At 37.2% G+C, this 27,113-nt stretch overlaps 8 protein-coding genes, 1 long non-coding RNA gene and 3 other non-coding genes across 12 annotated transcripts; 5 read left to right on the plus strand and 7 right to left on the minus strand.

Annotated features, from left to right (window-relative positions):
- Positions 1-1,067: 1,067 nt before the first annotated feature.
- LOC138927841 (protein Turandot M-like) lies at positions 1,068-1,597 on the plus strand. Its single transcript, XM_017167898.2, has 2 exons — positions 1,068-1,129; positions 1,192-1,597. The coding sequence occupies exons 1-2, from the start codon at positions 1,107-1,109 to the stop codon at positions 1,538-1,540; spliced, it is 372 nt and encodes a 123-aa protein (XP_017023387.1). The 5' UTR covers positions 1,068-1,106; the 3' UTR covers positions 1,541-1,597.
- A 757-nt stretch (positions 1,598-2,354) lies between these two features.
- On the minus strand, positions 2,355-2,927 carry LOC108075445 (protein Turandot M-like). Its single transcript, XM_017167899.1, has 2 exons — positions 2,862-2,927; positions 2,355-2,800 (listed from the first exon to the last, which is right to left on the minus strand). Exons 1-2 carry the CDS (start codon positions 2,882-2,884, stop codon positions 2,440-2,442), a joined length of 384 nt encoding a protein of 127 aa, XP_017023388.1. The 5' UTR covers positions 2,885-2,927; the 3' UTR covers positions 2,355-2,439.
- Positions 2,928-4,470: 1,543 nt separating this feature from the next.
- LOC108075442 (protein Turandot M-like) lies at positions 4,471-5,031 on the plus strand. Its single transcript, XM_017167896.3, has 2 exons — positions 4,471-4,522; positions 4,585-5,031. The coding sequence occupies exons 1-2, from the start codon at positions 4,500-4,502 to the stop codon at positions 4,943-4,945; spliced, it is 384 nt and encodes a 127-aa protein (XP_017023385.1). The 5' UTR covers positions 4,471-4,499; the 3' UTR covers positions 4,946-5,031.
- Positions 5,032-5,982: 951 nt separating this feature from the next.
- LOC108075478 (protein Turandot M-like) lies at positions 5,983-6,556 on the minus strand. Its single transcript, XM_017167932.2, has 2 exons — positions 6,441-6,556; positions 5,983-6,380 (listed from the first exon to the last, which is right to left on the minus strand). Exons 1-2 carry the CDS (start codon positions 6,461-6,463, stop codon positions 6,014-6,016), a joined length of 390 nt encoding a protein of 129 aa, XP_017023421.1. The 5' UTR covers positions 6,464-6,556; the 3' UTR covers positions 5,983-6,013.
- A 432-nt stretch (positions 6,557-6,988) lies between these two features.
- On the minus strand, positions 6,989-7,061 carry TRNAV-AAC (transfer RNA valine (anticodon AAC)). The gene has a single exon. It is a non-coding gene; the product is annotated as a tRNA-Val (tRNA).
- A 1,703-nt stretch (positions 7,062-8,764) lies between these two features.
- On the minus strand, positions 8,765-8,837 carry TRNAA-AGC (transfer RNA alanine (anticodon AGC)). Its single transcript has one exon. It is a non-coding gene; the product is annotated as a tRNA-Ala (tRNA).
- Positions 8,838-9,312: 475 nt separating this feature from the next.
- Positions 9,313-9,384, plus strand: TRNAP-UGG (transfer RNA proline (anticodon UGG)). The gene has a single exon. It is a non-coding gene; the product is annotated as a tRNA-Pro (tRNA).
- A 2,318-nt stretch (positions 9,385-11,702) lies between these two features.
- On the minus strand, positions 11,703-12,256 carry LOC108075468 (protein Turandot M-like). The gene is made up of 2 exons (XM_017167923.2): positions 12,213-12,256; positions 11,703-12,151 (listed from the first exon to the last, which is right to left on the minus strand). The coding sequence occupies exons 1-2, from the start codon at positions 12,233-12,235 to the stop codon at positions 11,791-11,793; spliced, it is 384 nt and encodes a 127-aa protein (XP_017023412.1). The 5' UTR covers positions 12,236-12,256; the 3' UTR covers positions 11,703-11,790.
- Positions 12,257-12,944: 688 nt separating this feature from the next.
- LOC108075472 (protein Turandot M-like) lies at positions 12,945-13,552 on the plus strand. Its single transcript, XM_017167926.2, has 2 exons — positions 12,945-13,061; positions 13,124-13,552. Exons 1-2 carry the CDS (start codon positions 13,039-13,041, stop codon positions 13,473-13,475), a joined length of 375 nt encoding a protein of 124 aa, XP_017023415.1. The 5' UTR covers positions 12,945-13,038; the 3' UTR covers positions 13,476-13,552.
- Positions 13,553-16,675: 3,123 nt separating this feature from the next.
- Positions 16,676-17,241, minus strand: LOC108075467 (protein Turandot M-like). Its single transcript, XM_017167922.2, has 2 exons — positions 17,182-17,241; positions 16,676-17,119 (listed from the first exon to the last, which is right to left on the minus strand). Exons 1-2 carry the CDS (start codon positions 17,202-17,204, stop codon positions 16,765-16,767), a joined length of 378 nt encoding a protein of 125 aa, XP_017023411.1. The 5' UTR covers positions 17,205-17,241; the 3' UTR covers positions 16,676-16,764.
- Positions 17,242-18,033: 792 nt separating this feature from the next.
- LOC108075460 (protein Turandot M-like) lies at positions 18,034-18,615 on the plus strand. The gene is made up of 2 exons (XM_017167915.1): positions 18,034-18,104; positions 18,166-18,615. The coding sequence occupies exons 1-2, from the start codon at positions 18,082-18,084 to the stop codon at positions 18,524-18,526; spliced, it is 384 nt and encodes a 127-aa protein (XP_017023404.1). The 5' UTR covers positions 18,034-18,081; the 3' UTR covers positions 18,527-18,615.
- Positions 18,616-25,752: 7,137 nt separating this feature from the next.
- On the minus strand, positions 25,753-26,731 carry LOC108075471 (uncharacterized). Its single transcript, XR_001770733.3, has 4 exons — positions 26,578-26,731; positions 26,073-26,129; positions 25,941-26,001; positions 25,753-25,852 (listed from the first exon to the last, which is right to left on the minus strand). It is a non-coding gene; the product is annotated as an uncharacterized lncRNA (long non-coding RNA).
- Positions 26,732-27,113: the final 382 nt, after the last annotated feature.

Raw genomic sequence — 27,113 nt, forward strand, 5'->3', positions numbered from 1 at the left:
AAGGTTTCTTGGCCCTTCTCCTATTGTATTGCCTTACTATAAAGTTAGCTTCGGATCGTTGTTCGATTGTCAACTCAATCTCATCAATGTACTTGGCCAAAAATTCCACAAGAAAGAGGACTTGGCTATCCCCAATGGAACCAGAATCAGTACCTTTGAAGACCTCAATCACACTTTTCCTATCAGTTTCAAAGTCCGGTTGGGCACCAGATGTCCACACAAGGCTTCCGATAACGACCACCAGGCAGCTGAGGAGAAATTATCAAGTATCAAGTACATTATATAACAAAGGAATTGTAAATTACCTTAGGGAAATTGGAGGATTCATTTTGAGGCTTGGATTATAGAACCTAAAACCAGTTCCCCTTTTATATTGCCTAGTTTCTCATATACGACAGATTGGGGTCATGGGTTCACGCTTATTAGCTGACTTTATATATTCTATTCCATGAATTGATATGATTTCATTTGAAATCCTCGTTTTGTATGCATAAGCAAATAACATTTATATCATCGGAAAAGTCAAGGGGTTAGTAAAAACTTATAACGATTCAGAATTAATATTAATCAAAGGTTGTATTCAGCTTTTTAAGATCGAACAATTCTGTGCAATTCTGTGTTAGTCATCAAACTAATTTCATCGTTGTATTCTAGGTCGTGATAATATTTTTATACGATTTAACTAAACTAAACGTTTACTAAATATAATACATAAATACTAAATATGACACATAAAGCAAAAAAGAATTATTTATTTCTTTGAATATTCAGAGATTAAACCCTGACCGCTTGATTTTAAAAATCTTAAATCAACCCTATGGGTGATCTTGTTATCTCGTTTTCCATTCATAAAAAAATTGTTCTAGTAACAAACTTAGATTATCTGAAAAATCTAGGTGATTATTTAAAATTTTACTTATTCAGATTTCAGATGAAATCATATCAATCTGATTTCTGTTAATAAATCAAAACAAATCTCACTTGAAAATCAGTTCATTGACCCCTATCCGACTTGTAATGCAAAACGAGCCCTTATAAAAAGGCAGCACTCCTTGAAGCAAGCATTAGTCTCGACTGACAATTCAATCGGTAACTACAACCTCAATATGAATCCTACAATTTCCCTAAGGTAATCTAAAAGTTGTTTATTTTAAAGTATTGTAACCCTAATCCTTGATAATGCCTTCTCAGCTGCCTGGTGCTCATCATCGGAAGTCTTCTGTGGACAGCCAGTGCCGACTTTGATTCGGATAGGCAACGTGTGATCGAGTACTTCAAAAATGCTGATCCTAGTTCCGTTTCGGATAGCCAAGTCTTCTTTCTAGTGGAATTTTTGGCCAAACACATTAATGATATTGAGTTGACAACCGAACAACGGTCCAAAGCTGAGGATATAGTGAAGCAGTACAATGAAGAAAAGGCCAATCCCTCGGTGGCTCTAGGCGGTTGGATTAAAAAACTTGTAAGGGCGGCTATTGTACAACTGGGCATCGAGCTTGCTTCCGAGGGAGTTAAGAAAGCAACGAAATCTAAAGACTAGAGATATTCTTAAGGACAATGCGATCCCAATAAATTGGAAATTATTAGCATTTAAAAATATCTTTGTGTTTACTTATTTAGCTTATTCAGTTATTCCTTCCCTTTTCTTTTTATTATATAATTATAAGAAACTGTAAATTAAATCAAAACATCATAAAGTTAATTTCGGTTACCCCAACACTGATTTGGTAAATATTCTGTCTGCCTTACATGCCATTCTCATTAGCCAGCCAGCCAACTCCCCCACTGAAATTGGCTCCCATCAACGGAAATGTTGGGACATCTCACTCGGCGTATGAACAATCTGCTTCGTTAGAATTGAGTTGGCCAAAATGCTTGCAAAATGAAAATGTTAAAGATTAGCCAGCCTGGGGCTATGCCGTGTTTTAGTATACTATTTATTTGTAATAATATATTAATTAAAATAGAAACAAATGTTAAAGAATATATTAACTCAAGAATTCAGAAGAAAACTATAAAGGAAACTAACTTTAGGAAGATCAAATTCGTATAACCTTACTGTTTTCCTTAGGATCATGAGCAGCGAATAAAAAATAGATCATAACTAAGCTAAGCATGCATTAAATTCAGTTTGGAAAGCTTTTCTATGCTAGTTTTTTTAGGTTAACAAATCTGCTTAATATATTATAATTTTTAAGAAATCAACATTTTAGTCAGTTTTCCAGAAATTTTTTGACTTATTTCTATGTGTGTTTTGTGCGATTATTATTTAAAGTTATTATTTATTCAAATCAACAAAATATACATTCCAAATTGGATAACGAAAAAAATTAAAATAAAAAGTCAAGTCTGTATGCCAATTATTTCCAATTTATTAGGATCGCATAGTCCTTATAACATCATTATGTTACAAAAAGACTTAAAAAACAATCTCAAGTTCTAAGGTCTCAAAGTTTTCTTCAATGCCTCGGCAAGTGCGAGGCCCAGTTCTACAGCGAGCTTCTTTAAAGCGTCGGTAATCCAACCGCCTTGAGGCGGTGCACCCTCCACCAAAGGTTGCTTGGCCTTCTCCTCATTGTATTTCTTCACTATAGCGTCAGCTAGGGATTGTTGTTCGGGTGTCAACGGAATCACATTGCCGTACTTTTCGAGGAAGTGCACCAGAAAGACGACGTCGCTCTCCCCAATGGTACCAGCATCAGCATTTTTAAAGATCTCAATTATACGCTGCTTTTGAGATTCCAAGTCCTCTTGGGCACTGGCTGTCCACACGAGGCTTCCGATGATGACCACCAGATAGCTGAGGAGAAATAATTAATGATTTACGAATTCAATGGAACTATATTACACATTAACTTTACCTCAGGAAAATTTTGGTATTCATACTTAGGCTTCAGTTGGCAATGTCAGTCGTAACTAATACCAGATTCAATAATTTCCTATCTTTTATAGGGTCTCGTTTTGCATTACACGTCGGATAGGGGCTAGGGATCACGCTTATCAGCTGGCTTTGATGTGATATTTGTTATGATTAAGGGGGTCTTCTCATTGGGCAACTTTTGTTTTTCGATTTTTTTTTTTTGCATTTCTTTATAGCTTGGGATGGTGTGTATATGTCCCCAAAAGGATTTTTATAAATTCGAAATACTTTAGAAGATACAGCCTTTTTTGTGAAGCAAGATCTATGCAAAATGAGCTTTTTTCAAACTTCAAACGCGTTTATCTCGAAACCACGTTTTTCGAACTGGCGGCCATGATATCTCCAGTTCAACTGAACCGATTTTCATGAAACAAAGTGGAATCGACGCAGAATTGTCACCATTTTCGGCTGACGGAACAGATTTTTTTTTTAATTTTTTTTTCTATTTTTTTTTTACACTAAACTACAAAAAAAACGCCCGAAATCGAATTTTTTTTTTGAATGGCCGCCATTTTGTTTTAAAATTTTTTTAAAAAAATCTGTTCCGTCAGCCGAAAATGACATCTATTCTGATTATAACCCTGTTTTTATTTTTCATTTCGGACGCTCTGGAGACCCTGAATCGTGGCCGCCAGGACGACACCTTTTTTTTCGACCACCAAGTTTGAAGTCTCATTACTCTTTGAACAACCCTCGTATCGAGGCAAGAACAACTTTTTTAGTTACTTTGAACATTTTTGAATACAATAAATAAAAAAAGTTTTCAATTATTCTTTGCGTTTTCAAATAAGAATTTTTTTAAAAAGGGTTTAAAAATCGGCATTTGAATGAGAAGACCCCCTTAATTGACAGATTTCCGACTGATATAATTTCATCTGAAATCTGAATCATATTCATTTCTTTACAAACACCTAGTAATCATAGTATAATTATGTTCCTAGAATTATTTCATATTCATTAACAAGAATTATTTGAGATATTCCGAAATCAAGTAGTCAGGGCTTAATCTCTGATTATTCAAGTGACCTTACTTATTTCGTTTCTTGCTTTGTGCATTGTATTTATTTTAGCAATGTTTTCTATTTAAGTTTTTACTGATAATAAAACGAAATCAATTCGAATTAAAATACTAGCTCCATAAATATAAAAATTGATTCCATAAAGGGCTTTCAAGCAAAACAGAAATCTTTTGTAACGAGTTAAGATAAAATCGACCTTTAAAAAACGGTTTGCATAATTGGTCGGTTGCAAAATCTATTAAAACCACCATCTCTGATTCTTATTAAAACTGAAATCTGAGTTTTTATTAACACCTTGACTTTTCCGATAATATACATGTTCCTAGAATTATTTGCTTATGCATGGAAAGCCAGAACGAAGGAGGGATTCAGATGAAATCATATCAATAAAATTTTTGTTAATTAATCAAAACAAGTATCACTTTAAAGTCAGCTGATAAGCGTGAACCCCTGATCCCTATCCGACTTGTAATGCGAAACGAGCCCTTATAAAAAGGCAGCACTCCTTGAAGCAAGCATTAGTCTCGACTGACAATTCAATCGGTAACTACAACCTCAATATGAATCCTACAATTTCCCTAAGGTAATCTACAATTTGTTTATTATATAATGTTGTAAACCTAATCCTTGATAATTCCTTCTCAGCTGCCTGGTGGTCATCATCGGAAGTCTTCTGTGGACTGCCAGTGCCGACTTTGACACGGATAGGCAACGTGTGATCGAGTACTTCAAAAATGCTGATCCTAGTTCCGTTTCGGACAGCCAAGTCCTCTTTCTAGTGGAATTTTTGTCCAAACACATTAATGATATTGAGTTGACAACCGAACAACGGGCCAGAGCTGAGGATATAGTGAAGCAGTACAATGAAGACAAGTCCAAACGCTTGGTGGAAGGTGCGCCGGCTCAAGGTGGTTGGATTACAAAACTTGTAAGGTTGATCATTGTACAACTGGGCATCGAGCTTGCTTCCGAGGGAGTTAAGAAAGCAACGAAATCTAAAGACTAGAGATATTCTTAAGGTTTTTTGTAACATACTAATGTTATAAGGACAATGCAATCCCAATAAATTGAAATTGGCATACAAATGAAAAATACTTAATAACACTTTTGGACTTGGATAAATAATGACTTTAATAAATAATCACGTAAAAACACAACTAAATGATTTGAGATTACGACATTGATCATAATCATAAAAGTGTAATATTTTTCTTTATTGAAACTGCTCAAACATGAACACGGTTATAGATAAGAAGCATCTGTTAGCGATTAAGTCCCAGACGCAGTCCATGTCTAGCACTTGTGTGCATAGCTATAAGAAACCGCCACGTGAGCCTATGTAACAAGCAACCCGAAATATGACCTCCTGTGAGCGGTCTAGGTTTGTTCAAGATATGTGCCTGTGTGCACCCTTATCTCACTTAGAATATTTCTCACGATCGGGAACTGTCCGATGCGTGGGTCTAGAACTAAGATCTACAATGCACATTCTCATGTTAGCTATATAAGCTAGGATTGGAATGAAATAAAATCAGTTTCTTACAAAAACTCAACGAGTGAAGACTTCTCATTTATTTGGGGTTTTCAGAAACTGAATTTGATGCTTTATTGGCAATAGTGACTTTTTTAAACTTGAATTTGTCTAAAAAAAAACTTTCATGTAAAAATTAGGTTAATATCCATTCAAAGAATTCAAATATTTCCGGGGTTTTTGATGTTTATTATGATTATATTTAGAGATCCAATTGGAACCTGCAAGGGTACATTGACTTGCCGAAGTCAGCTTCCTTGATTGATATAACCACTATTCGTCACAAATTTCGATGTTAAAAATTATTTAGTTGAGGCGAAAACTTAGTTAAGATTTATTTTTGTTTAATTATATATTAATGACAAAAACATTTACTATTAAAAAATAAGGAAAGCAAGAAAATATTTACATATTTTTCCTAGTTTTAAAATTAGCTAAATAAAAAATCACAAAAGCCAAAACTCTATGTCGATTATTTCCAATTTATTAGAAACACATAGTCCTTATAACATCATAACGCTATAAAAAAAACCTGTACGCTGTCTAGCCCTCAGACCGAGCTCCTTTTTTAATTTCCTCGACAAGTGCGACGCCCAGCTTAATAGCGAGATCCTTTAAAAGTTTGGTAATCCAACCGCCTTGAGGCGGCGCACCTTCCACCAAAGGTTGCTTGGTTTTCTCCTCATTGTATTTCTGCACTAGAAATTCAGCTTCGGATTGGAGTTCGGGTGTCAACTGAATCTGCTTGCCGTATTTTTCGAGAAATTCCACCAGAAAGACGACCTTGCTATTTCCAATAGAATCCGAAGTAGCACTCTGGTAGAACTGAATCACTCGCTCCTTTTTAGATTCAAAGTCCTGTTGGGCACTGACTGTCCACACGAGGCTTCCGATGATGACCACCAGGCAGCTGAGGAAAAATGATCAAGGATTGGGAAAAACAATAAATTTTACTTTATTTCTAGATTACCTCAGCAAAATTGTTGACTTCATATTAAGGCTTCAATCGAAACTGATACCTATTCCAATTAGTTCTACCCTTTTATTAGGCCCAGCTTTTCATTATAGGTCAAAAAGGCGTCAGGGGTCCACGCTTATAAGCTGATTTTAATATATGGTATGTATTCTATTCCAGGAATTAATATTTGTTTTGTGTTTAAGCAACTCAACTATAAAAATGCTAATGACAGATCTGTATCTGTGATGTCAGCTAACAACTGAAATCAGTAGAAAAATTAATCAACCGCTGGACTTTTTAGGTAATACTGAAATTAAATTCCTGAATTTGAAGATTAGTAAAAAAATGAATTAACCCCTTAGACTTTTTAGATGATAATACACTTGTTCTTCGAATTTTTGCTTATGCATTGAAAAGCGAGAAGCTAGATCAAGTCTTTATCTCGGCAATGATTACTGCACTAACTTAACATTATAATTTTGAATTATTTGATAAAGGTATCCAGTGACTTCTAAAATTAACCGCATTCCCAAAATAATATTATATTTATTCAAAGGGTCTGTTTCCGCCCGGGATTGAACCGGGGGCCTTCCGCGTGTTAGGCGGATGTGATAACCACTACACCACGGAAACTTCGATGAGATTCTCGGCGCTGTTAGAAAATTTCAATTCGAATATATAACTTCAAATACCAAAATGGATACATTGGAAAACCCAGCATGGCATGGTTTCAACTTAAGCAGGAAACCGTCAGGCTTTCAGGCCAGCTTTCATTAACCCTCGACCTTGTTGACTTAAGTCAACAAAAACAATGGTAGTCCCATCAAGATGGCCAAGGACCCAACTCCCCTTCTTCATCTGTCCTTTCCTAATGGCTTCGCCCAAAAAACAACAACAACAAAGTGAAAACACTTGAAAATGAGTTGGAAAAAGGTAAAAAGTTGTTGAAAAAATAAATAAAAAGGATAATTCAGTTTGTTGCTATTTTAGTGCCTGTTGTTGGTGGCCTTTCCCGGCTAGTTTGTTTTTATTTGCTTTCGTTGCTCTTCTTGGCACGCAAAGTGTAAAAATTGTTTGTGCTTTCGTTAATGGCACTTTGAGTGCGGTTGGGTCAAGGGTCACAAACGGGGGTTAAGGAAACTCTGAAAGTATTTGCAATTAATTGGATTAATTTTCATAAGCTCAAGAGGTTGGCTGTAAAAGATTTCAAAGATATTATAAACGGTTTAAATATCTTTAAACTCCCAAGATATATTTTACATCCCACACATCATATCTAACACATCCAGACAGATCGCATCCATCTGCACCTTTATACTCCCTTGGTGCGAGGATTCTGCTATTTTTCAATTAAAATCAAATTGTATTTTTGTCTGGAGCAACTTTTTACCCATTTTGCGCTTATTCTTTTTTTTCTCATTTTGTTTATTTAGGACCTTGTTTTGTTTATCTGCGCAAGTAAAAAGCAACACTGTGGAAGACGAGACACTGCCAAGGGATATATGTATATACAGACATACAACATACATATATGATAATTGCGCTTTAAAGTTTGATATGTGGACAAAGTTTTTTGGCTAAAATGTCCAGGCCAAGACCCTTGGCTGTTGTTTCGCCAGCATATTTAGCAGCTCATAAATCTTCAATGGATTCAGTCTTGTGATTTATTGCGAGCCACGAACTTGAACCAGCGAGAAGAAAAAGAAAACTAAAGAAAGAAAATTGCTAACCAAACTGTGGGTAGAATGAAAAGGCAGAGAAGCCTTAAAGTGAAAATAACTTTAGCATCCAGAATTCTTATTTTATTCAAAAGAATTTTCTTAGCAGCTTGTCTCCTTCATCAAATTTAATTTTTCCCTTTACCCTTTGCTAATCCCTTTAAATTTTCTCATGCCAACCTCAATTAGTTTTCCGCCTAATTGTCATATTTTTCTTTTTCTTTGGGGCTCTGCCCGCTGCCCAGTTAATTGCATTTGGTGTGGGAGTTTGGGAGTGGCTATTTGTACCATAGCAAGCCCTGAAAACTTTGGACAGTTATCATCATTATTTATGATATTTCTTTGCATTTTTTCATCTATTTTTCTTCCCCCCAAGCAAGGCGAAGGGGTTAAATGCGCCAAATGGGCATGCAAAACTTTTCAAATTAAATTAAAAGCATGCCCAGAGCGCCGGAGACAAAACAAAATTTGATGAGTCAGCTGCCGTGCTGTGGAAAATAATTGGAGGACAACTGCAGTGTTTAAAAGTCAATAAATCAACGATCTGCTGATGAGGGTAAGTTGGGATACAAATTTTTAAACTCTAATTAAATAAAAATACACGAAAAAAAATTAACTTGGAGATGCGGGGTATCGATCCCCGTACCTCTCACATGCTAAGCGAGCGCTCTACCATCTGAGCTACATCCCCATGATGGAAAATGCGATTTTTGAGGGCAACAAAAGAAGCTATTAAAGGTGAGGAAACACCTAATGAGATCTTAACCCTTAGCTGACATCGTACCTTTTTTATTTGAATTTGTTTTAGCGTTTTAAAGTATGAAAGTCAATAAATTTAAGACTTGTTTTCAGCTTTTCCTATTTGCAGCTGATTGAAATGTTTTATAAATAATACAATAATTAATCATCTTATCATTTAATTTATTATTTATTTTATTACTTTAAAATTTAATTATTAATAGACACCACTATTACCCAAAGACGAAGGGTTAATAATATTATGCATGCTTGCAGCTAACTAAAAATTAACATATCAAACTGGTTGGACCAACTTCATGGCCTTATTATGCATTCAAAAAATGTATTTTTAGGCTAACCAAGCGAATGAGTATCTTCAAGATGCATTCGTGGTTTAAGAAACCAACATTTTCGGCTGTTATCAAGGCGGCTCAATGGTCTAGGGGTATGATTCTCGCTTTGGGTGCGAGAGGTCCCGGGTTCAAATCCCGGTTGAGCCCGCAACATAACTTTTTTTGCCCCTCATCTCGATCATGAGAAGAAGGGTGCTTACTCCCCGTAAGAGTAAACAATAATCATTTTATACATGCTGTGACAATGTGACTTTATTGCCAATACAATAGATAAAAATTCAATTCAGGATTGTGTTCCGTCGGAGCCTGACGTTTTTATGATTATTTCACTCCTTTATATGTGTTTTCTGTTTGGTTTACTGGATGAAAAATTTGCATATCCCTGGAGTCGGGGGGTGTCCTCGCATATGACAGCCCTGGGAATTGCCCCCCAAATGCCAGGACGCAATCTCAATGCCAATCGCATGATGTGCGAATTGCCACAAGGACCCAGCGCTCGTCCTGCCATCCTCTAAACAATAAAGAATAATCTCCTTGGCGTAGCAGAAGTTTGCCTAAGCATTGGAATGTGCCACGTTTTATTGCTTGTAATTTGCATGCAAGTTGCCATTGAGTAACTTTCTTCTTTTATCGCCGACGCCGACTTTAAGGCGCTCAAATGGGGCATGCGATTCTGGATGAATTACTTCAAGGAGTTAGGAAGCGCTAAGTGCAAAGTTCGATAGAGTAAAGTTGTTAAGCGATTAATTATGGACATGTTAAAAAGATATATATTCTTAGGACTAGATAGGCTCCCTTCAATTTACATTAAAGCCTTCAATTCAATCTGAAAAACCCTTTGACAGGTCCTTAAAATATCTCCAGTGAAGTATCTTTCTATCAACAATGGTCCAAGCTCTCGTTCATTCCATCCTGACTTGCTGTCAGTGCGTATTAATCAGCAAACCTTTTGGCCGGACAATATTTGCCAATCAATTGCCACAAACACAAATTGTCCATTTTCCTGTTGCCTTCAGTCGCCGTCGCCTGTCGCCGGAGCGGAAGGAATTTTAAAATTCAAATATAAAATAAAATGCCCAATTGAAGGCGGTCACAATGAGTTCAGTGTGCCCGGTGACAGCGGCAGTCAGTCAGCTTCCACAGTTTCCACAATTTCACACCCACAAAGGAGTCCCAAGATGATGGTGCCAGATGGGGGACTCTCCTTTTTTATTTTGTATATTGGAAGACCGCAGCAAATAATATTGAAAATCCGTAGACAATTGTGTACACAGCGAGGGCGACAGAATACCGAATGCCGGTCGGAACCCGCACTTGAGGTCGCTGGCTAAATGGGCAAATGAAAATCCAAATGAAAATGAAACTGAAAATGAAAATCAACTGAGTTGGAATGAAGAGCGGTTCGTTTCGTTTTGGTTTTCGGCTGGCTCTTTATTAAAAAACTTTCCCCCAAACTCCCGGCATAAAAATGCCAATTAAATGCAAGAATCTGTCCAGAATTTGCATGGACTTTCGCTTAGGATTTTTCCCAAGTAATCCTAGACGACAAATCCCACCCACAGCAATTCACTCATTAGCACAAATCATTGTGAAGCATGCTGGCGCATATATCATGGCCAAAACACAACATAAAATGGAAACAAATATAAAAAAGGCGACCAAAATATATGCAGGCCTCACAAATTATGAGCATTATCATCGGGACTCAGGCAGGAATCGGTGGTCAGGGTACAGAAAAAAATAAAGAAGCTGCTGGCCAACCGTAATCCACTGTGGAAATGTACAAATGATTTGCCAGCAAATTGCAACAGCTTTGGTCCTGGGCCTGGTCATTCCTGCTAAGTGGACAAATCTACCACAAATACGAAAATCACCCTCATTATGGCCAAGAGCGTAAAACTCCTCGTTGTCCTCGTTTTTTCTTCTCTTTTCCCCTTTGTGTGTGTGTGTGTGTTTTGTTATCGCAATGTCGACAAGACCACTGGCCATGTTAAGAGACAACAGTGGTTCTCTGCCCTCCACTCCACTCCATCTCCCAGTCGTTGTCCTGCAAAAAAGGCGACAATGTTCACGGGACGAGGCTGGACCGCTGTCAGCGGGACTGACACTAAAGTGGTTTAGGGCGATAAGATGCCCGTGGCTAGCTGACTCCTCTCGACTCATCCTTGCGTCATTTCGCCGGGCTGTTCTGGGTTTAGTCAGGGATCTGTACACGAATTCCGCAACTCTGCTCCATATGACACATTTGAAGAGGGTGAAGGGTGCTACACGGGATGGATGTTCCCACCGAGAGCTTTAGGAAATATAGTATATATATAATTAAGTTGTGAGTCTTGCAGGCTTTTGGTTGCATTGTGACCCTTAAATAAATATAAAATATCGATTTAAAGTCCTAAAAATTGATGTAATTTAGGTTATTTTAAAGTGATATAAAGGCTAAAAAGCAAATGAAACACAAAACCACATCTGTATGCCAATTATTTCCAATTTATTAGAACCACGAAGTCTCTATAACACCAATAGTTACAAAAAACCTTAAAACGAGCTTTAGTCCTAACCCAGCGCCGCTTTTATAAGTATTGGGACAAGTGTTTTGCCCACCTGTACAGCTAGCTTCTTTAACATGTCGGTAATCCAACCGCCCTGAGGCGGTGCACCCTCCACTACAGGCTGCTTGTCCTTCTCCTCATTGTATTTCGTCACAATATCATCAACTTGGGCTTGTTGTTCGGGTGTCAACGTAATCTGCTTGCTGTACTTTTTGAGAAAGTTCACTAGGAAGACGACATTGCTCTCCCCAATGGTAGCAGCATCAGCATTTTTGAAGAGCTCAATCACACGCTCCTTTTCTATTTCAAAGTCCTCTTGGGCACTGACTGTCCACACGAGGCTTCCGATGATGACCACCAGGCAGCTGAGGAGAAATAATTAATGATTTACGAATTCAATGAAACTATATTACACCTTAACTTTACCTCAGGAAAATTTTGGTATTCATACTAAGTTCAGTTGGCAATGCCAGTCGTAACTAATACCAGATTCAATAATTTCCTACCTTTTATAGGGTCTCGTTTTGCATTAAACGTCGGATAGGTGCCAGGGATCACGCTTATCAGCTGACTTTGATGTGATATTTGTTATGATTAATTGACAGATTTCCGAATGATATAATTTCATCTGAAATCTGAATCATATTAATTTTTTTTACAAACATCTAGATGATTAAAAAGTATAAGTATGTTCCTAGAAATATTTAATATTCATTAACAAGAATTATTTGAGATATTCCGAAATCAAGTAGTCAGAGCTTAATCTCTGATTATTCAAGTGACCTTACATTTCGTTTTTTGCTTGGTGCATTATATTTATTGAAATTTAATGAGAATTTTCCGCAATGTTTTTTAAGTTTTTACTGATAATAAAACAAAATCAATTCGTATTAAAATACCAGCTTCATAAATATTAAAAATGATTACATAAAGGGCTTTCAAACAAAACAGAAAGCCTTTGTAACGATTTAAGATAAAAGTGAGATTTAGAAAAGGGTTTGCATAATTGGTCGGTTGCAAAATCTATTAAAAACCACCATCTCTGATGGTGGAAAGCCAGAAAGTAGGAGGATTTCAGATGAAATCATATAATCGGATTTCTTTCAATTAATCAAAACAAATTTCACTTTAAAGTTAACTGATAAGCGTGGACCCCTATCCGACTTGTAATGCGAAACGAGCCCTTATAAAAAGACAGCATTCCTTGAAGCAGGCATTAGTCTCGACAAATACTGCTAACTGCAACCTCAATATGAATCCTACAATTTCTCTAAGGTAATCTAAAAGTTGTTCATTATATAATGTTGTATCCCTAATCCTTGATCAATTTTCCTCAGCTGCCTGGTGGTCATCATCGGAAGTCTTTTGTGGACAGCCAGTGCCGACTTTGACTCCGATAGGGAACGTGTGATCGAGTACTTCAAAAATGCTGATCCTAGTTCCGTTTCGGAGAGCAAAGTCCTCTTTCTAGTGGAATTTTTGGCCAAACACATTAATGATATTGAGTTGACAACCGAACAACGGGCCAGAGCTGAGGATATAGTGAAGCAGTACAATGAAGAAAAGGCCAAACTCTTGGTGGATGGAGCGCCGGCTCAAGGCGGTTGGATTATAAAACTTGCAAGGGTCATTATACAACTAGGCATTGAGCTTGCTTCCGAGGGAGTTAAGAAAGCAAGGAAATCTTAAAACTAGAAATCTTTTTAAGGTAACATACATATGTTATAAGGACAATGTGGTCCCAATAAATAGGAAATAATTAGCATACAAAAGTGGATATGTGTTTATTTATTTAGCTAATAATAATCTATAAAAAAATACCTATATATTTTTTTTTATTTAGTCTGTTAGTACCTTTTTTCAATTATCAAAAAAAAGAAAAGCTAAGCACTTGAAACAGTCTTTGAAACATAATCAATATTTTGGGGAAACAATAATATTAGTAATATTAATAAAGTAATATAGGTCCCTTGTATTTATTCTGTTCTCAGCTAAAGCAACCATTGACCACAATTATTTTCGTTCTACTTCACTTGACTCCACATCATTCGAGTCGCATCTTCTTCTCTTGGAGGGAGAAGAAACTCATTTCGAGCCACTTCCCACACGCACTTCCCAGCCACCGAAATGTTTTCCCATTTAATGACAACTGTAAATTACTTAGAGGGAAAACTGCTTGGGCAAGCAGAAATCAATCGATTGCCCTTAGTAAGTATTCCTAAACTCCAGTGGCTGTCCTGCTGGGTTTCCCTCGACTCCTGGAACATCCCTCACTGCCGCAGCTCAAACAGAAATTATATGCAACGCATTGTGGCCAGGACTTGGGCGCTCTTTGCGTTTTTCCATTTATTACAACTAAGTAGACACAACAACAAGGCTCAAGGATTCGGATTTGCGCTTGCTGCTACTCTTGGCTTCTTTTTTCGGGGCTCTTCTTTGGGTAGTTTCTGTGGCTAAATGGTTTGAGCGATAAATAATGTCCGTTTGTACTTTTAAACGACTTCCTTTCATTTGTTTTTTTTTTTTTCTTCCTCCCTCGACGACTGTTGTTCAAATTGTTTCAACGCCAATACATAATAGCTGCCACGCCCCGCACACCGACCATCGCCCGAGTAGATTGGGCAGGAAAACAAGCCGTCAAAGATAGCAATCTTCGATTTTACTTGCTTTTTTTTCGTTTTCTGGTTCTTGGTCCTTGCAGGGTTTTCATTTACTTCTTGTTGTTGTTGTTGCGGCTGTTCGATTGATGGTTGGTCTGGATAAGGCCGAATAAAACGAGAAAAGCAAAGGAAATTCGACAGGATTCCCCATGTACACTGAGCTTAAGGAATGTCTTGGGGATTAAATCAAAACTAAGATCTAAAAAAAGGAAAATCATAATTACATTATTATTATAAAATATGAAGCTTAGTTTTTGTTATTATAGAATATTCAATTACCTTTTATTTTATTCAAAATTTAGTTATTATTTTCCTCTGTACTCACTTCCGATCACTGTGCCCTTCGTACCTCTATTGGCTCTTCTTGTTGTGGCATATAAATCGTTTTATTTCGAAAGCGGTATTATTGAGGATTGGATGACGCCTGTAGGAAGTGTTTTTGTTGCTGTTTCTGTTGTGTCGCGCTCAAGGTTCCAGCCAAGATAAATGGCTCACTTAGCTATCCGCACTCTGGGTGGAAAAAAGAAACCAAAACAACGTCATCATCATGATAGGTGTGTGCGGTTTAGCGCTTCAGGATTGTGTGAAAGGAATAAGGAACGTGCCTGGTCTGGAAGGACTTGACAGTTGACTCGGGGGAGCCTAAGACTGACAAATAAAGGTGACTTTATCGGTGGGTTCTTCCCAGCTATTGTAAGGTAAACTGATGGCAAGGGATTAGGCATAGGAAGTTGGGGGTAAAGCAGTGAAGAGGGTCTCAAAATTTAAGCAGTGAAGAGGGAACTTGAAATGAGTAATGGTGGAGCTAAGAAGTAATGTATAAACATCTAAAGATGGAATTTAAAACTTAAGAAGTACCCTGTAAGAACTCAATTAAACCCAACAAGAAGCATATAAGAGACCATCCCGCAGGACCTGTCAGCTTGCCAAAGGACCTCCATTTCATCTTAGAGCCCAAATATAGCTCATCCTACGCCTGCCCAGCATTGTGCACACACAGACACATAAATCAAACAATAAGTACTCTTTATTATTATTATTTGCACTTTTTGCATACACGAGCCACACGGTATTTGCTTAAGCAGCTCCAGCCACTGGCAGCCACCAACAAATATATAATGGAGCATACTTCAACTTGGCTTATTGAATAAGTCAGCAGTGTGCAGTCGGCAGTCGGCAGTCGGTGGTCGGAAAACTTCAATAACAACACTCCCCGACACTCCAAAACTTTGCAGTGACGCCCCGTCGTTTCGAAAATGCCACGCCCCCCCGGGCCCCAGCTAGACATACATACGCCCCCCTGGAAATCTCCGACAGAAACAACATAATTTGCATAAAATTGACGTTAAAGGTTACCAACAGAAGCGGCAGGAGCAGGAGCCACAGCAGCTACAAACATTTACTTAGGCATCTCCCGGAATTCTTTGCTTTTTACCATGTTGTTACTTTTTTTTTTATTTTTGGTGCCCAGAGTGCTCATATTAATAACCTTAAATCAATTCCATTATGCAGGGACCCCGGAAAAATACGCGTTAAATTAATTTTCCCTTTATTTGCCGCAAAAGTATGCGAGAAGTGCAGAAAAAGGGTTGAACAAATTTCCCACAAATTACATGCGTGTAAAAACGAGCGCGTGTTTTCCCTCGCCATTTTTTTATTTTCTTTTTCAGGCGCTTTTTATTTGGCATCCTTCCTGTGTGAGTCACCCATAAAGGCATTCATTTAAGGAGGGTTAGCTAAAAGATCTGAAATTGATCTATATGCACAAGGCACAACTGGATTTCCTTTATAATTACATCTTCAGTTGGGCCGCTCCTTAGGCATTTAAACTAATTAATTAGCAAATTTGCAGGCGTTAAAATGTTCGCCGACAGAAAAAGAAAACATACATAAATCTTGTCACACACCAGGACATCCATCCACACATTGGGAGCTGGGAAATGGCCACGGGGCGTATGGTTTTGTGTGTGGGAAAGGGAAGCAGATTGCTCATACGCCGAGTGGGTTGTCCCAACATTTCCGTTGATGGGAGCCAATTTCAGTGGAGGAGTTGGCTGGCTGGCTAATGAAAATGGTATGTAAGGCAGACAGAATATTTACCAAATCAGTGTTGGGGCAACAGGAATTAACTTTATGATATTTTAATTTAATTTACAAAGTTTCTTATAATTTTATATTAAATTATTATTAATTAATTATTATATAATAATAAATAAATAATCACAAATCTACATTTGTATGCCAATTTTAATTTATTGGGACCGCATTGTCCTTAGAACATAAGTATGTTTCAAAAACACTTGAGAATATCTCTAGTCTTAAGATTTCGTTGCTTTCTTAACTCCCTCGGAAGCAAGCTCGATGCCCAGTTGTACAATGATCACCCTTACAAGTTTTGTAATCCAACCGCCTTGAGCCGGCGCACCTTCCACCAAGCGTTTGGACTTGTCTTCATTGTACTGCTTCACTATATCCTCAGCTTTGGACCGTTGTTCGGCTGTCAACTCAATATCATTAATGTGTTTGGCCAAAAATTCAACTAGAAAGAGGACTTGGCTATCCGAGACGGAACTAGGATCAGCATTTTTGAAGTACTCGATCACACGTTGCCTATCCGAGTCAAAGTCGGCACTGGCTGTCCATAGAAGACTTCCGATGATGACCACCAGGCAGCTGAGAAGGAATTATCAAGGATTAGGGTTACAACACTTTAAAATAAACAACTTTTAGATTACCTTAGGGAAATTGTAGGATTCATATTGAGGTTGCAGTTACCGATTGAATTGTCAGTCGAGACTAATGCCTGCTTCAAGGAGTGCTGCCTTTTTATAAGGGCTCGTTTTGCATTACAAGTCGGATAGGGGTCAGGGGTCCACGCTTATCAGCTGACTTTAAAGTGATACTTGTTTTGATTAATTAACAGAAATTTTATTGATATGATTTCATCTGAATCCCTCCTCCGTTCTGGCTTTCCATGTATAAGCAAATAATTCTAGGAACATGAATATTATCGGAAAAGTCAAGGGGTTAATTAAAACTCAGATTTCAGTTTTAACAAGAATCAGAGATATGGTGGTTTAAATTATTTTTGCATCCGATCAATTACGCAAACTGTTTTTTAAAGGTCGCTTTTATCTTAACTCGTTACAAAGGTTTTCTGTTTTTTTTTTTTTGAAAGCCCCTCTATGGAACATTTGTAATATTTATGGAGCTAGTATTTTAATACGAATTGATTTTGTTTTATTATCAGTAAGAAGAAAAGAATAATTATAATGCACACAGCAAAAAACGAAATGCAAGGTCACTTGAATAATCAGAGATTAAGCCCTGACTACTTGATTTCGGAATATCTCAAATGATTCTTGTTAATGAATATGAAATAATTCTAGGAACATACTTATACTTTTTAATCATCTAGGTTTTTGTAAAAAAATTAAAATGATTCAGATTTCAGATGAAATTATATCATTCGGAAATCTGTCAATTAATCATAACAAATATCACATCCAAGCCAGCTGATAAGCGTGATCCCTGACCCCTATCCGACATGTAATGCAAAACGGAACCCTATAAAAGGTAGGAAATTATTGAATCTGGTATTAGTTACAACTGGCATTGCCAACTGAAGCCTTAGTATGAATACCAAAATTTTCCTGAGGTAAAGTTAATGTGTAATATAATTTCATTGAATTCGTAAATCATTAATTATTTCTCCTCAGCTGCCTGGTGGTCATCATCGGATGTCTCTTGTGGACAGCCAGTGCCCAACAGGACTTTGAATCTGAAAAGCAGCGGATAATTGAGATCTTTAAAAATGCTGATGCTGGTACCATTGGGGAAAGCGACGTCGTCTTTCTAGTGCACTTTCTGGAAAAGTACGGCAATGTGATTCCGTTGACACCCGAACAACAATCCCTAGCTGACGCTATAGTGAGGAAATACAATGAGGAGAAGGCCAAGCAACCTTTGGTGGAGGGTGCACCGCCTCAAGGCGGTTGGATTACCGACGCTTTAAAGAAGCTCGCTGTAGAAGTGGGCCTCGCACTTGCCGAGGCTATAAAGAAAACTTTGAGACCTTAGAACTTGAGATCGTTTTAAGGTTTTTTGTAACATATTAATGTTATAGGGACTATGCGATCCTAATAAATTGGAATTAATTGGCATACAGATGTGGCTTTTTGTTTTGTTGTTTATTTATTTAGCTAATTTGGAATCCGGGTAAAAAAAACCTATACATGTATATTTTGTTGATTTTAAAAAATAATGACTTTAATTTATAATCGCACAAAGTACACATGTAAATGTCAACGAATTTCTGACTGGCATGGCTAGGTTCAGTCGTTCGTTAAAATTGTAAAAAACTGGCAAAAATGTTGATTTCCTAAACATTTTAATATAATAAGGCGATTTGTAAACCAAAGAAAACTAGCATAGCTTAGCTTAGTTATGATCGATCCATGATCCTATGGAAAACTGCAAGGGTATACGAATTTCAGCTTCCGAAAGTTAGTTTCCTTTATTGTTTTCTTTTGAATTCTTGAGTTAATTTATTCTTTAACATTTCTTTCTATTTTAATTAATATAATATAAGAAAAAAATAGTATACTAAAGCATGTTAATTCATTAAACCCACTGCTTACCCCCAGGCTGGCTAATCTTTAACATTTTGCAAACATTTTGGCCAACTCGATTCAAACAAATAAATTTATGCTGATACTAGTAATTTATTTAGTTAACCTTTGACCTTAACCGAAACAAATCCCGAACCCGCAGCTAATTTCATCTGAAGTCAAGCGTGCAAAAGCGATTACCGAAAACGGACTCTTTTTTTCTTAGGGGGATAAAAATAAAAGGCAAAATAATAAACTCGCTGACCACGGAACAAAGTGTTTTCGGTTGGCTGTTGAGCGAGGGAAATGCGATGATAACGCGCTGATAGGACACAAAAAGGGTCCATCCGCTGGATACGGATACAGAGACAGAAACAGCAACTGAAACCTAAACAGAACATAAACAGTTGCCAGAGTCCCTGGGGTGCCATTGCAGCCAATTAGGTGCGTCTGCCGGCCCTTGGACCATCGTCTAGGATCCTTGGGCGCCATGCAAATGTCTGGTATCCTTGTGCGTGAACAGATTATCAAATTAGCGTAAATGTAATGGGCCTCCTTGGGAATCGGATCGCTGACACTTCAAACAGACCCACGACCCATATGCGTTTCGCTGGAAATTTTCAATTTCCTGTCTGCGAAAGGCAAACGGAATGCCAGAAGCCTGATAAAACGCAAATCCTTTATATGATTTAAACGTCCTGGCCTCAACCTTGCTAGTTGACAGCCATAAAAATAAAAAGCTCGTACATTTTATTATTTCACATATGAGAAATACTAGGAGTAAGGGCAACTTCCTTAAAGCCAGAGGCTATCAAATGGCTCACAACTTTGCCCAAAGCCGCTTAAATGTTATAGTTACTTAGACCGCACTTTCTCTCCACTTTTCTCATCTTTTCTCTTATATATTTTTGCTGGACAAAGGTGATTATGATGGGGTTACGTGAGGGAGTTGTGAAAACAGCGTGTGACGGTGTTGATAGCAACTGTTATTTAAATACATATTCATTTTTATTGTTTGCCAAAGGGCTAACTCCAAAAAGGGTTGAAATTGTCTGAGAGGGGAGTTATGAGGGGAAAACTAATAACTAAGGATATGGGAATGGCTGTGAAAGTTAGTAGTTGTATAGAGAATTGCATAGAACACTGGATTGGTAAGGGTATTAATTAAGTTTAAGAGTTGAAATATTATAATTATGAACCGTAGTATCATAAATTTAATATTTTTATATAAAATAAACACTAACACAATTTCCACCAATTTTCTAGGTATTTCAAAGCTGCTAATTAACAATTCCCCCCCTAAAAACCTATTTGCTTACAACACTTAAAATTAATGTCTCACTATTTGCACAACAGCTGTGCTGCATTTGATATTTTTGTCGTGCGGCCACCACATCTCCTGTTGTCCCTCATTCGTCATCCTGCTCCTGGTCAACTGGCTGCTTTTTTTGGCCACTCCAAATGGTATAAAAAACAGAAGGTAAGGCCACTGTCCCTGTTTCCCAACAAAATGCAAATGTTGGTAAACAGAAACCTTTTGTTACTCACTCGCGACAGCTTTCACCGCTTCGTTTCGGTGTGACATATGAGTCGAATATGTTGCAAATTCAATATTTGCCAACAATTTTGCAATGTTTCTTCTTGTTTTTCTTCTATTTCGTTTTTTTCCCTTCTGCTTTTTTTATGGAACAGTCCCAAAACGACAGTTGTAGCTGACAAACAAAAGCAGCAGCCGGAACAATAAAGGTAATAGCAGCAACAGCAACAACAACTTGGATGTAAGGGGAAAAAAATATTAAACAAATAAAAGTTAAAAGCATTTGACGGACCACACACAAAAGACGGGGCTATACAGGATTTTGGGATTAAAGAAGTTGAAATGCTCTTATGGAAGAAGTTTTAATTATTTTTAGGGAATATAAATTCAGGCATATACATATGTTGGTTTTTTATTAGAAAAGTTATTAATTGCCAATTATTTATTTTAAAATTTCTATTCAATATTTTTGAGACTTGTAGATTTTGAGTTAATGTTCTCTATCTAAGCAGACATGGATTTAATTTTGGATCATTTTTTTAATTAATTAGCTACTCTTAATTCCCTCTATAATATCTCTATAGTTTTCTTATAATATTCATATTAATTTTACATAAAACTACCCAAATCCGTTATATTTCAACTTAATATTTCACAAATCCCCTTATTATTACCCAATTTTTTATAGGCAAATGTGTTGCCTGATATTTGGCCACCTTAACCCACTGATGGCCGGCGGGCAACTGCTGAAACTGACCGCCCAGGATGTCTGTTTGCCCTGTCCATGACCATCACCATTCACCCACCGCCCATCCAACGTCCTTCGGCTCGCTCCTGTTAACGTGTGCTTTGTTTAACGAATCGTGCAAATGCGGGTGGAATCGGAATTGCGTTTTGGAATGGGTTCGTTTTTTGGGGATTGCCCAGGCAACCGGAGCTGCAGAGGCCTGGAAAATGATGAGCAGTTTATTTTGCACACTTTTTTATGTGGAGAATGCCGCCGCTGTTGCTTGGGCATTTATTTGATTATTCCGAGTATTTTATTTTTCAATCAAAACGCGGCGCCGCACATTAAATTTTGATTGTTTCTTTGGCTATGAAAATCACAGCCAAAAGTTTACCCCAACAACAACAAATTATTTTGATGGCTACATAATGGCCGGAACACCACGGTAACATCCCTCCCAGAAAAACCATTGAAACTTTGGCGAATAAGGAGCATAAAAACTCCGGGCCCAGGCAAATCGCTTCAGGCATTTGGCCAAAATGATGATAATTAGCCGACAAAACCGAAAAACCAAAGAACCAGCCCAACCACAAAGTAAAAGTCAAATCAAAAACTAAACAAAAGTGCCGAGGAAATTGCCGCGACTCAAGGACTGGGGGGTTGGGGCTGTCAGTCATGTCCCAATGTGAAAATTAACTTGTAAGGGTGGCAGGATGGCAAACACCTCAGAGCTCCCAAGCCGGAGTCCCGCGAGGATAACGATTTACAATCCAGGAATCAGGAGCCAGGAGCAAAGGCGCCAGGCGTCAAAATAAAAACTTTTGCATTTCATGCTCGACTTTCTGGCTCGCAAAGATTTCTTCGAGTGCGATTAAATTGTTTTAATGGTTTTTGTTTCTTGGCGATACTAAACAACAAGGGAGAATGGGGTGGAATGGGTGAAAGAAGCCGCTTAAAGTTTTTGCCATTTAATGGTCCACATTTTGTGGCTGCCCAGGGGGATGATGATGAGGGGGAACTAATTGTGGCCAAAGTCAAAACATCGTTTAGAAGCGTCGTTTATGTTAAATTGTATTTTAATTGGGGACAGGGATAAAGATAAAGATGAAAACAAGCTAAAAAAAATATTTTAAAATTAGATAACACTAATATATATTAAAATAAAACAAAATTTTTCTTATAATAACTTTTAAAGCTCAATGATTTTATTAAAAATCTAGTAAACGTATTTTCTAAACCATTTAGAGGACCCCAAAATCATGGCTTTTCCATTCCTTATCCCTTCCGTAATAACACCTTATTTTTAGTATTCTTATTTTCCTTTTACACAGAAATCTCTGTCACTGCCAAGTTCATTAAAAGCACCCAGAAATTGTTTCACCCTTTGTGAAGTCATCTTCTGGTGGCCACGACTGACCATTCACATGCACGCCGCTCCTCAATCTTTCCACCCTTGTGAACAGGACACAGGCCAAAGGAGCAACCCTGGCTCTTGGCTCTTAATTAAAGTTAAGCCCCAAAGAAAATGACGGCAACAGAAATTAACAATTATGAATTTAACAAGAAATTATATAGCGAAGCAGGCCAAATTAGATTTTTATTGTTTAGAGCGGAATTATGCAAATGTGACGGAGACAAAGGCAATTAACATTAGCCACAAAAAAAGAGAAAGGCCATGCCGGAGATGGAGACTGGCTAAATAATTAATGTTCATTGGGCAATCGTGCGTATGAGTAATCTACTCTACGCCTTGAAAGACTCCATAAACATCATCCTCATCATCATCAGAGTCCTTGTCGTCGACGTCTTGCTCCTGCGGTTAGCCTGGCTTGAGGTTTTGTCAACCTTTTTCGAGCAGCTGGTCAAAGTTTTTGCCAACGCCTCGAATAATTCATGGCGACTCCAGGAAAACAGGACACGAAGGCACGCCTCGAGCGTGTAGCAAACTAATTACCCCCGACCCAGGAGATAAATGGCATAGTTCCTCCTTTCTAAGGACACTAGCCAACTTGTTTGTTTGCCTGTTGTCGACATGTGTGCGTTGTCTGCTCGCCTTTTAATAGTTTCATAAGCTCCATTTAAGATTCGCCGACACATGTTCCCGGGGAGTGGGGTTCGCATACATTATACCCAATCTCAGGCGAGTAACAAAGAGGCATTTACGTTGACATAAATTGATATCCAGAGCGTTTATGTCTTTATTCAGATAAGACAACAGACGAGATGTGGGCGGGCCATTAATTGACATATTTATGAGGGTATCCTTATGGCCGTGATTTGATTAAGGCCTCGAAAGTCATCGTTGGTTATGCTAGAGTGGAGGCAATAGAGTCCTGGCTAGTGCGGGTATAAGAATGGGTTTCTTGGGTTATTTTGTAGCTTTCTTTAGGACATTTTTCTTACCTTTAGCCGAGCTATTCGAATATATAGAATATCCTCTAATATTACCTTACTTTCTTAAAATTCAAGTCCCATTCTATTATATCCCTTAAGCCCCATTAAGTATGATCCCGAAAGAGCTATAATAATTGCCCTAAGCTGAAACGTTATTAAACTAATAATTTACATGGACACACATTGTCGTTAAAAACAATTTCATGCACATAAACATAAAACCTCGGAGATTTATACCCCCAAACCTGGTCACGAACCCATATTTAAAGCGATAAAAAGGTCAGGACCCCCTCTCTATATATTTTTTGTTGTTTGGCTGTTGTTCAGTTTGGCGTAAGTAAACTTATTGAATGTCTTAAGTTCTGCCGGAGACCCCCTTGACCGACCGCCTTCTGCTTGTTTTCATTTCATTTTTATGACAACGTTTAGAAATTTGTTGTACATTTTCCTGTCGCTGCTGTTTGTCTTTTTCTCTGCCGCCTTTTGGCCACATTTAGCAGGCGCCTCCACCTCCACCACCGCCCCCAGATTCCCCGTATTGACATTTGATCTTTATGTTGGTCTTGCTCTATACTCGTGTGTCGCTTTGTTTGTCCGCAGGCATCTTTTTATGACTCGAGTGTGTTTGCCTTTTGGCTTTTGTGCATGCCATAAAAAAGTGCGGAGACAAGAAAAAAACGTCTTGGAAATCAAACTTCTGGCCAGGAGGCGGTGTGGTGTGGGTGCCACGAATATGAGGTCATCTGTTATGAACGCCTTCCCATGGCTTAGGAAGCCCTTGGGTAAATACAGCTTGGGGTCCTGACTAAAGATGCCAGGGTTCAATGAGTTTGACTGCGGAAATGGAAGCTTATTGGGAGTTTCCCAACATTGAAAATATTTAACTAAGAGTTTTTACAAATGAGAGAATATTTTTATTACTTTCAAGTCTAAATTAACTTTACTTTCTATGCTAAATTAAACTTTAACCAAGAATATGACTATCTTGATAGCTTCAAAAAAACCTCTTAGAAACGTTTTTGAAATTTCCTGCCTCCCTTTTGTTTTCATAAATCTTTTCCAACTTCGTTTTCAATTAATATTAAATCAAGCATTAAAATTGAATTAGCCAAACCGAGACGGAGAACAAATGCGGTCTGGTTCGGGGTGTAAACTTGGCAGCAACTTTGGCCAATTAGAAAATTATGTTGTTCGGCGTACAAGGACAATATGTTGCCCACTTTTGGCAGCGTCTTGAGACGGCTGAGACACCCAGAGCCCGCATCCTGCCGAAATAGTAAATATTGTTTAGTCATTTTGGTGAGCGCTAATTTTGTATGTTAGCCGGCGGCCAAAACCTGGCAAAAGTTCAGCTAACAAACAAAAGCGATAATTACAAGAAAACAAGCCAAGGACCAGGAGAGAGATTGGCCGGAGTCTGGGAATAGAGGTGCCAGCCAGGACATCTTGCTGTCGGAACTTTCTTTGCATTAGTTTTGTTAGCGAGAAACCAATGCAAATAATTTCACAAAAATTAAAAGCAGACGCCAGCAACTTTTTGACTCAGACTTAGCTCTATGCCTTATTTATATTAGGAAGCTAAACTCACTGAGAGAAAATATGTATGATAAAACATTATTATATATATATATATATATATATATGTATATATATATTTTTTAAATATTTTATAAAATCAAGTAATTCTAAACAATAATTAACATAGACAGTGCACAGAAAAAATTATCGTGGGTAAATCTAACCATTTCGTGGGTTAAAAGGTAACAACCAAAATCTTGGGTTCCATGAACTGTACGCTGCAGTATAACGACGTAACGCGTTACGTAACATGTACTGCTCTACAGTAAATGGAACCACGATTTTGCGGTTAAAAAGCGCCAAACCACGAAAATTGTGAAATACACTATTTTACTATTTTACTGTAGACTACCCCCGACTACAGTAATTGCAGTTCATATTACCACCAAAATAAAACCAAAAATTATTTTAAAATTTTAATAGTATTTTTTTAATTACTTATTCTTTAAAAATATTTACAGAGGGTCTTAATTAATAATATTTTTTTAATTACTTATTCTTTAAAAATATTTACAGAGGGTCTTAATTAATAATATTATGGACTTATATATATATATTTCCTATATGATGAATAAATAAATTAAATATTAAAATTGTAAATTTATTAATAAATAAATATTAAGTCAAACGATGATTATCAATACTCACAAATATATATTAGTCCATATTTCACATCCTAACTGGTACTTTTGTCTCGACTATAGCTTTTCTGAAATAAAAATTGATTTAAGTAAATTTGTTTATTAAAATTAATAGAAAACGGCCAAATATTTTACTTACATTTTGTTGATTCCATTTACATAGTTATGTTTTATTGTTACATGTGTATACTCTCACCTGAAAACAAAATAGAAAAGTATAAAAGATTTAATTATATATGTATATCATAATAAGATATAAAACAAACGGTTTTTGGATGTCAGTGCCAGCTATCTTGCTCGCACTCGCCTGAGATGGTTGCCATCGCAAGTCAACAAGAAGCCAAAAAATACATTTGCATGCATGTACATGTTCGCTGATCGCTATTTAAATTGTAAAATAAAGAGAGGCAATCAAAGATCAGTGCCAAATATAAGATTTTACATATATGCATATATGTACATATGTATATATTTTAATCTGTACACTAACTTTACTTTTAAAAGCGTTACTTCTTGCGATCAGCGGCGTACGTGTACCTGCATATGTACATACATACATATATGTATATGTATGCATAAATACATATACATACATATGTACATTCGCCAATTGCGGATCTTTAAATGATTGTTTGGGAACTTACCGAGAAATGTGGGCAATAAGTCTCTGAAATCCCACTCCTCCAGAAGAAGGAAGGTCAATATCACTCATAACTTTTACTTTTAACTTTTTCACTTCACTTTTCGCTGCACAACTTCTCGAAACCGACGCCGCTTTTTAAGTGTGCCCGAAATCGTTTTTTCAAGAAACGTTTGCAATATACTAGAAGTTTAGAAATATATACCAGAATTATACCAGAAAGTATTTTAGTGGGCAGAAAAAGTTATGGATTTTCATAAAATATTTAATAAACTTATAAAATGTTAATGTTACTTACCTTGGGAATGCAAAAATACATACACGATACCAAAGAAGATAAAGAAACACATAAAGCTTTTTACGTAAAACCTACAGTATTTTGACTGCAGCTGACAGTCACGACAGTTCGCAAAGCCAACAACAAAAAACACACAGAATCTCGTACGTAAGGGTGACTGTAATTGACTGTCATATAAACTGTCGTGCAGTCACCAAATCCAACAACAAAATACATTGACAGTAGCTTCACTGTTATTCAAC

Source organism: Drosophila kikkawai, chromosome 3R (assembly GCF_030179895.1).
Source record: "Drosophila kikkawai strain 14028-0561.14 chromosome 3R, DkikHiC1v2, whole genome shotgun sequence".
In the NCBI taxonomy this organism is placed as follows: domain Eukaryota; kingdom Metazoa; phylum Arthropoda; class Insecta; order Diptera; family Drosophilidae; genus Drosophila; species Drosophila kikkawai.

Excerpts from the sequence above, each read along its gene's own strand:
- LOC138927841 (XM_017167898.2), top strand. The coding sequence starts at position 1,107 with ATGAATCCTACAATTTCCCTAAG. Across the intron at positions 1,130-1,191 it reads AATCCTACAATTTCCCTAAG|CTGCCTGGTGCTCATCATCG; the intron begins GTAATCTAAAAG and ends ATGCCTTCTCAG.
- LOC108075445 (XM_017167899.1), bottom strand. The coding sequence starts at position 2,884 with ATGAATACCAAAATTTTCCTGAG. Across the intron at positions 2,801-2,861 it reads AATACCAAAATTTTCCTGAG|CTATCTGGTGGTCATCATCG; the intron begins GTAAAGTTAATG and ends ATTTCTCCTCAG.
- LOC108075442 (XM_017167896.3), top strand. The coding sequence starts at position 4,500 with ATGAATCCTACAATTTCCCTAAG. Across the intron at positions 4,523-4,584 it reads AATCCTACAATTTCCCTAAG|CTGCCTGGTGGTCATCATCG; the intron begins GTAATCTACAAT and ends ATTCCTTCTCAG.
- LOC108075478 (XM_017167932.2), bottom strand. The coding sequence starts at position 6,463 with ATGAAGTCAACAATTTTGCTGAG. Across the intron at positions 6,381-6,440 it reads AAGTCAACAATTTTGCTGAG|CTGCCTGGTGGTCATCATCG; the intron begins GTAATCTAGAAA and ends ATTTTTCCTCAG.
- LOC108075468 (XM_017167923.2), bottom strand. The coding sequence starts at position 12,235 with ATGAATACCAAAATTTTCCTGAG. Across the intron at positions 12,152-12,212 it reads AATACCAAAATTTTCCTGAG|CTGCCTGGTGGTCATCATCG; the intron begins GTAAAGTTAAGG and ends ATTTCTCCTCAG.
- LOC108075472 (XM_017167926.2), top strand. The coding sequence starts at position 13,039 with ATGAATCCTACAATTTCTCTAAG. Across the intron at positions 13,062-13,123 it reads AATCCTACAATTTCTCTAAG|CTGCCTGGTGGTCATCATCG; the intron begins GTAATCTAAAAG and ends AATTTTCCTCAG.
- LOC108075467 (XM_017167922.2), bottom strand. The coding sequence starts at position 17,204 with ATGAATCCTACAATTTCCCTAAG. Across the intron at positions 17,120-17,181 it reads AATCCTACAATTTCCCTAAG|CTGCCTGGTGGTCATCATCG; the intron begins GTAATCTAAAAG and ends ATTCCTTCTCAG.
- LOC108075460 (XM_017167915.1), top strand. The coding sequence starts at position 18,082 with ATGAATACCAAAATTTTCCTGAG. Across the intron at positions 18,105-18,165 it reads AATACCAAAATTTTCCTGAG|CTGCCTGGTGGTCATCATCG; the intron begins GTAAAGTTAATG and ends ATTTCTCCTCAG.